The following is a 9,108-nucleotide window of genomic DNA, read 5'->3' on the forward strand; positions in this document are numbered from 1 at the left end:
ATGTAGCACCCAACGCTTGCTTCTATTACACTAACTTGGCTTTCCCACTGCAGTTTAATAATGCCTCGTTTACATTGTAATACAGCGTTCCATTGAGCTCGGAAGTCGGAAATTTCCGACTTCGTATTTCCGAGTTCCGACTTGTCTGCATTCCATTGCAACTGCTCGGGAAATATGGATGCCCAAAACAGAGTAATGTGTTTAAGACTATTAACTGAGCATCGGAAAAATAGAAACATGATCTGGATGAATTATATAAACGCAGTTAGCGACCAGGAACAGCGAATGAGGTAAATCAATAATCTTGGTCTGCTTTCTCATCCAAAATAACGTAAACGTTGGGCTACATCAAGTAACCGTTGCCTAGTACCGGTACAATATGTGAGGCTCAGCCGCGACTCAACATACATACTCTTAAATCACTTGTTTGACAACTTAATCATACACTGCGGCGTAAAGTTGTAATATCCGAGCGGATGTTTCAATGTTTATATTCCTGCACCTTCAAAGTAAAAGATGCCAGCTGGTACACACACAAACAGACGTAGCCTATATGGAATGATGACATGACGGTGCTTTCTTTGCCCGTACTGTGATAAAACATCACATCCGTCAACTAAACTCTACGGTTGTTTCCCCCCCACACCAAGGGTCGAGTAGGCTACTACGTGGGGGAAAGAGTCAAACCTTTGCAGATTCACAATTCTAATTATGTTTATCTTTCTAAATAAAAGACCACACTCACTGTTCTATATAGGCCTACAGCATAACTGAAGGCCAATACATAAACTCTATCTTAATAGATAAAGTAGCCTACCATACATACATGCATGTTAAAGCATACAAAATCGAAGTCACAAAGCAAGTTTTTTTGCTTGCAGTCCACTATGAATAGACTTTAAAAGCATTGCTTATTCCACACTTTTTTGTGTTAGATATGTAACTGCTACATTTATCATCATAACATCTAAACTATTATAGGCCTAATACTTTACTAGTGTACTCCACATGTTGCACGAATCACAAGAATAAACATTAATAATACAATGCAAGTTTATTTAATTTAAAAACTTTAATAAAAATTAATTTAAACTTAAATTTGTTTTCATACAGGCTTGCCATGTCTGTATTAGCTGTACCGTCCAGGAACCCTGTGTTAAAGACTGGTAGCGAATGGGCCGTACTCCTTCAGATGGATGAGCACACCTTCCGTCGCCATCTAAGAATGTCCTGGTCACAGTACAATTTCCTGCTCATGAAATTTGAGCAGCAGGGGCTGAATGAGGTCAACCATATTGGCGGGAGACCGGATGTTCCAAAAAAGTTTTGATGCTGCTATGGTACATGGCCAACCAGAATTCGTTCAGGGAATTAGCAGATAAATTTGATGTGTCCCAGTCGACAGCCCACCGCTCAATTCTTGATCTTCTCGGGGCACTCTGCTCAATCACCTCCTTCTTCATCGCCTGGCCCAATCAATGTGAGAAAAGGGCTTCTTCTGCAGCGTTCTCCAGGGCCTGTGGAATTAATAGCATAATTGGGGCGATTGATGGGTGCCACATAAAGATCCAGAGGCCTATCATTAGAGGAGGGGAGTACCTCAATGAGAAGGGATTTTATTCTGTGATCCTGCAGGGGATCGTTGACAAAAGGGGCCGGTTCCTCGACATATTTGTTGGAGCCCCAGGGAAGGTACATGATGCCAGGGTGTTGCGCTCCTCTACCATCTATAGCACCTTGGAGGAGAACATGGGAGACTTCCAGCTGCTGGGGGACAGCGCCTACATTGGAAATGCCTTCCCGTTCATATTGTCCCCAAAGCGCAACAATGGTGCGCTTACTGCAGAGGACCTAGCCGCCAACCTAAAAATAAGCTGTGGGAGAGTGATCGTGGAGCAGGCCTTTGGGAGGGTCAAGTGCAGGTGGAGGAGAGTCAGAGACCTGCAAAACACAAGGCTTGACATAGTGGTCATGGTCATCATGTCTGCCTGCATCCTGCACAACCTGTGTGCAGGGTCCACAGACATATGTGAAGACCATCCACAAGGCTGCCCGAGGCAAGCTGATGACGATGAGTAGGCTAGCCGCCAGTCTATTGTCTCTCTCTGCCACTTAGCAGAAAAAATTGAAATAAAAGCAAAGTCAAAACTACATTCACAATTGTGCATTAAAATGAATCCAGTGTTAATATTAAAATATTCATAATACTACTGCCATTTCAACCATAGATAGTATATAGGCCTAAAAGGTTTCAACGTCTCTCAATCAATTAGGCTTAATGGCCACTCATTTTTTTAACAGCAAATTTAAATCCTTCGAAAACTTTGGTACACATTCACTTTGAATATTTAACACAAATATTCAAACAAATGAAAGTACAATTAACACAATTACTGTGTGTGCCTCTCGGACCATGCTGAATATTTAAATTTGGTGGCTTTGCGTCTCATGTGACCCATTATTACACTCTTCAATTTGCAATATTGACAATAGTCCACGTTTCAAAAGTGTTCAAAAGTGACCCTGGCTTTTCTTTAGCCTACTTAACTTTGTTAAAAATAATAATAATTGTTAAACATTTTAGATATGCTACAATACAAATGTTTTGAAATATATAACACATACGATTTGAAATATACAAGAATGATTTGATTTAATATAATTTTTTTTTTAAATATACAACAAATAACTTATTAAATATACAATTACATTTTACAACAATAACATATAAATAATAATATAATAAAGATAGTAAAAAAAATATATATATGTATATTACATGGAAAAGTTTACAGCTTAATTAAAAATATGAACAAATGTCTATTAAGATGTAAACTTTTCCATGTAATTTCTAAACATGTTCTCGAAGGACTGCTGGGACGCCCTCATTTCCTCCACCATCTCATTATGCCTTCGCTGGCTTGCAGCCTCCGACTCCCGGAGGAGCTGCATGAGGTCCCCTTCCTCCGCAGGACGTTTACGCCTCGATGGCGTGGAGGTTGGGGGAGGGAGGATGGCTGCCTCTGGATGAAGCTGATCAGGTCTTCTGATATCAAGCCCCAAAGAGGTCCCAACAACTGGGAACTCAATGTCATGATTCCCCCCCAACAGTTCCTCCATCTCCTGGTAAAACGCAAACCTCATGGCTCCCTTACCTGTAGTGTTATTATTATCCTTCACTTTTTTGTAACCATCCTCAAGCGTAGCCCACTTCCTCGCCACTCTCTCTGGGTTGAAGCACATGTGAAAGTGGTCACCAAGCTTGGTGGCCATCTCCTTCCACATGTGCTTCTTTGAGCCCTTTGCGAGCCTCATCCTTCTGTTCAGCTCATGAAGGGTCTTAGGCATCTCACCTCCATCCGCCTCCAATTTCTGCCTCATGAGGTCGATGAGGAACAGAGAGTGTTCCTTGTCGAAGGAAGAAGCTGGTGGCGGTGGAGTGATTGTTTCCTCTGTGTCCTCTCCAGGCTCTCTCTCTGCTGCTACCCCCTCTCCTTCTTCGAATGTGTTAACAACCTCCAAACCTAAAATAAATACATACAAAAGGTCAGAAGATATCAGGTCCTGTGCTTATTTTAAATATGTTTTATTAGACAGGAAAAAAGGCATAAGAAATTACAGGGTGTATATACAGTATTATGCTCCATGACAGCACTGTCAATGCTGTGCGAGGCCACGTGATCTCCTTTTTTTATTGTTTTCCATGTAGGCCTATGTAGACCAAAAGATATCCAATTAATTTTTATTTATATTTCATTTTAGTGCAGTTTGAGGCAATGTGTTGCTGGTGAAGATTGTGTCTGTGTGTGCATGCATAGGCTACGTGCAAACACTATGTAGGTGTGAGAGGTCAATTAATATTGACTATGCGGTTTATTATTTACATGGTCACAAGTGTGTTCATTTAGTTGTTGTGGTAATTCTATACAGTTAATTCAGAGCCCCTAAGTTATTTAATATGTTCTATAAATGCATGATTGTGTTTTACTGTGTCATGCCTGTTAATATTATATGGTGTAATGCCTAAGTTCCGCCACTTGGCGAAGCTATTGAAGCGAAGCTATTGAAGTAGGCTACTGAGGAGGCTTTGAGTAAAAGAAGAAAACTCCGCTGTTGTTGTGTTTTTATTACTGTCGTAGAAGAAGAAGTTTGATAACTGAGTAGATGCTTACAGCAGAGAAAGAATATGCTGGCACACTGTACTTGAATATATCGCTTCTTGTTTTCTTTAAAATAAAAGAGTGTTACTCCAACGCATGTAGGCTACAGCCTCCGCTTGCGTTTCTGAAAGCCTGCAACATAGGCAACCTTATGTGGTTGTGGTCAAGGAAAGTATTTGTTTTCTGAGCTTGTTGTGCGGTGTGTTAGACCTGTTCACATAGCCTATTTAAAAAGAAATATCCCAAAAAACATTGACTTTGCGACGTTGATGGCCAGACCCCACGGATTGCTGCTGGTAAACACAATAGCACAGAGTGCAGAATGACAAGGGAAGACATTACTCACCGAGTACGTGTATTTGGACCTTGATCGTGAGTCCCTGATCCAGATAATAAGTACATTGGTCATCTGATGCCTGATATAAAACCGAATTGAAGGGTTTCGTTGTATCTATGTCTGAAAAGAGGTTCATATTGGCGTTGGCGAAAACTGTAAGAAAAATAAAATAAATAGATTTCAGTTAACATGTAGCCTAACGTTAGAGCCATACACTGTAGCAAATATAAAAGAGGTTGGATCAGTTATGGCAAATCTAGCAGCGTAACATTTAGATATTTATTTACGTTATATAGAGGCCCGTTTAGACTATGCTATTGTTTAAGTTTAAAAACTAAACTTTTCTGTTAGCTACACAGCAACTGATTGAACTGCACATCAACGGCTAACGGCTGATTGTCCCTCACTTTAAAGATATTTGATATGCTGGACCCTTTGCAGCAGTTCACATGACATAAACACATAACGAAACATTAAAACACAATTAAAAAATAAAACCATTGATTTAAATAAGGTTAATTAAACGTTTCTCAGTATCACATACAATACCGCACATACTGTAAACAACAGTTACAGTTCACCCGGTAACACAGACCTAGATAGTTTCTACATTAAGTGCTAGTTACTACTTCCACTCTGAGTAAATGGTTTCCTTTTAAAAAAATAAGGAAAATGGGTCCCAATTTTTCTAAATTAATGAAAATGTAGGCTAATTTTACTTACTTATTATCCTGGGAGATGCCATCCTTTTCAGTTCCGATTGTTGTTGTGACGTAATCTGCGTCATCTCAGTGAAGTCGGGAGAGGCAGACGTTGCCCGAGTTCCGAGTTGAACGACCGTTTTATTGCACTTTTCCGTGTCGGAAGTCGGAAATTTCCGAGTTCCGAGTACAAAGGAACGCACCATTATTCCTGTAGAAACCAAATGTGAGGCTACTGTTTTCACTGGTTTTAAATCATCTGAGTCTTATTTTTAGCGTTAGCGCCCATGTAGCTTCGGTTGTAGCACCAAGTTTTGCTCCTAATACACTAACTTAGCTTTCCCCTTGCAGTTTAATAATGCCTCGTTTTTAACACCACAAAGGCTGGGAAGTTATTCCTGTAGAAACAAAATGTGAGGCTACTGTTTTCACTAGTTTTAATCATGTCAGTCATGTCAAAGTATGGCTTCGCTCCGGGTAAACACTGTGTTCGCAGTCACGCAGTGTCTCTCTAGTATCGCGAGAGCACGGCAGAGACAGTGGGAGAGCCCCATAGACATATAAAGAAAGCCCGGCAGAGGTGGGAGGGGCCAGCCAGATCGTACAAATATAGGTCATCCTGAGACCAGAGGACAATCAGGGTATAGAGGCTTGCTACAATAAATGATCTGAACGGGTTTTTCAGCAAACATTTGAAAAAATAAGTATTAGGGACTACTTAGACCATATAAAATTGACAGCAAAGTGCATAATATGTGAGCTTTAAGATCTACATAGTTATGTTATTCAATGTACATTTATAATGATATAGCCTAATAGCTTTGTTTGTATTTTCATTTACATTAGAACATAATACTCATACCCTACTTTAGTCATTTATTTGCTTTAGTTTATTTGATAATACATCTCGTCCTAACTGCAATGCATTGTGATTAAATAAATGACAGTGGACTAAGGGGCACTTTACACGGTGAAAACTCCCGTTTTCCCGTTTTTGGTTTAAAAAAAAAAACCCCGTTCAGACACAATTTATCTGACATCTTCACCCGTGCACATGTTTTCAGAGGAAACGGGACGAAATCGATGTAGTAAGCATGCCAGGCCAGCAGTTGGCGGTACAAGGTAGTAGTAGATAGCATTTCCGGTGCATCCGGTGTCGGCTGTAAGAATTGAATAAAAAGGCGCGCCTGCGCGAGAACGCTTCTTTTTCTCAGCTCTGTGAAAAAAAACAATAACAAACATGGCGAACAGTTTTGTTTGGACCGACGACGAGGTGGAGCTGCTTTTAAGAGTAACCCTGGACTACAAGACGACGAAATGGCAAGAGAACACTGACTGGGAATCGTGCCAGTCTAAGTATGTGGACATTTTGGCGTCCTTTTTGGAGCAGTATCCGCCGGGCGAAGTGGCTGGAGAGAAAGACTTCCCCCACGACAAAGGGACTATTTCAAAAGTCCAGCTAACCTCTAAGCTTAAGGCCATCCGTGGCAAATATAGGAAGGCAGTTGACTCTGGTCGACGGAGTGGAAATGGACGTGTCGTTCTACTTTTTTTCGAGCTGTGCGAGGAGTTGTGGGGTGGTTCGCCTGCAACACGCCGCTTAGCGTCCGGCATTGAATCGTCTGACCTTCAGGTCAGCTCGGACAGCACATCGGCTTCCAGCACTCGGTGTTCATCACCCACTTCAGATTCTCCTTCTCCATCGACCTCAAACGCCGAGGCTGTTGACTGCATTTTGCCACAGGAAGAAGTGAGGACGCGAAGACATTTGCTCCAAGTAAGTTTGTTCATTACTGTTTAGCATCACGTATTTTAGGAATTTTTTAATACTGTATGCTAACGCTGGTGCTTTCATGCATGTCTTATACAACTCCCCGTACAAGCTATAAACCTTAAAGTTTATAGTTTATTTTGTTATCATTAGTTTACACATGTGGTTAAAGTTGTTGCTCGCAATACATGGAACTGTGGTGCAGTATTTAATGAAAATGTTTTGTGCTTCTTTCCAGGCAAAGCTCAACAGCCACAGAGGGGACAGGCTCAAGAGGAGAGTCCACACCGATCCAGCTGTGCTGGAGGACCTCCAAATAAAGAGGCAGATGTTGGACCTTTGTAGGGAGTCTGAGAGGAACAACACGGAGAGGTTCAACAGACTAGCGGACACTGCTGCCGCCATGACTAGCAATGCTGCCGCCTTGACTAGCACCATCAAGGACGGCTTTGCGTTACTGAGGCAACTTATCACCCAGCCACAACCCCCTGCTGCATTTCCTCATGGCGCTGGACACACTGGACAAACACCTCAGTACCACCCACCTGGCTCGTACACGCCTGCACCGTACACGCCAGCACCGTACACACCAGCACCGTACACACCGGCACCCACTCGCACTAATCCCACCACACCAACGCAATATTCGTACAGACGGACACTATTGCAAGACTATGACAATCCTGACCAGTCAATTTAAACTCCATTGGCTGGTGCACTGACACTTTTTTAATCTTGAAACAACCTGTGTTTACTGTGATGGCATTGTGATACATTGTTGTAAAGTAAAAGTAACTATTTTTCACAGTTATATACATATATTACAGCTGGATAAACACGTCTGTTTACATTTCACATTTATTTAGTTTTATATTTAGGTTTCTGCTATTCTTGTGTTCCTCTTATACAGTTAACACTTATTACACTTTATTCTTATTATTATTGTTGTTGCTCTTTTATTTTTTAAGTCAGCTTCACACTTGTGTTTCTTGATACTTACACACTTTCTTTATTGCACTGTTGGAGGAGCCCAGGACTAAAGAATTCCATTGCCAGCAGCTAAGCTGTAATTGTTGTGCATATGACAATATGACAAACAATCTTGAATATTAAGAGACTGATGCTGCAGATGCTTCTTTGTAAAAAGTTATCCTTTCATTAAAAAATTTGGAACAAGTTGGTACATTTTATTTCACTCTCCACACAGTTGTATCTTAACCACTGATATATATATATATATATATATATATATATATATATATATATATATATATATATATATATATATATATATATATATATACCAGGTGTTTAATAAAAGAAAACTGCAGAGCATTAATTACATCTGCAACAATAACCTGAAAAATAATCAACTGCTTTCATAAACCACCTCATGTTTACTGTCCTGGAATAGCAGCACATGGGGATATTTAACTTTAAACTGATTTGCACTGAGCTGGGTCAGTAAATGCTCCACACACACTACGGTTTCAAAACCGGATTGGGTAGATTGGAATCAGCTCAAGTAGTCTGGGATGCTGGACAGTGTGTGAATGACCACTCTCGTTTGCCTTTCTACATTTAAAAAACTGCACTTGAGATCACAGAAACCAGCTGGTACTAACATCAACATCTCAATGGATAAAAATGTGTCCTAACTGTTCGGGCTGGGCAGAAGTATGTGCCAACTGTCCTGTGGATGTCTCTCCTTTCTCTCAAAGTGCAGCTCAAGTACAAGCCATTCACACAGTAAAGAGGCCAATCGAAGGTTCTGGAGTGATCAGGAAATTGTACTTTTATTGCGAATGGGAACAGGGAATTCAACTAAGCACAAATACAAAATAGATTCATTATGTCTCAAATATTTACATCTCAGATTAAGAAAAAAATGCATGGAACAAGCATCAATCCAGTGGAAGCCCAAGCAGATACGGTGATTCTACGCACGCGTAAAAGGAACACCAACATGATTTTACGCATGCATAAAAGTTACAACAAAATAACCAAGAATCCTAGCCTATTGCTATGGATCCATATTGACAGGCAAAAGGCACTAGTCAATATGATTTTACAAGTATAGAGTAGAAAAACTTAAATGTTACCTGAGTGAAAATAAGTAATCAGGGAAAATGTAAAAAA

The 9,108-nt window shown here is 40.5% G+C and overlaps 1 protein-coding gene across 1 annotated transcript; it reads left to right on the forward strand.

Annotated features, from left to right (window-relative positions):
- Positions 1-566: 566 nt before the first annotated feature.
- LOC307269988 (putative nuclease HARBI1) lies at positions 567-2,079 on the forward strand (the record flags this gene model as incomplete). The annotated part of the gene is made up of 2 exons (XM_080053110.1): positions 567-587; positions 1,306-2,079. 2 exons carry the CDS (start codon positions 567-569, stop codon positions 2,077-2,079), a joined length of 795 nt encoding a protein of 264 aa, XP_079909236.1.
- Positions 2,080-9,108: the final 7,029 nt, after the last annotated feature.

This window comes from Ammodytes marinus, assembly GCF_949987685.1.
Source record: "Ammodytes marinus genome assembly, chromosome: 24".
Classification (NCBI taxonomy): domain Eukaryota; kingdom Metazoa; phylum Chordata; class Actinopteri; order Uranoscopiformes; family Ammodytidae; genus Ammodytes; species Ammodytes marinus.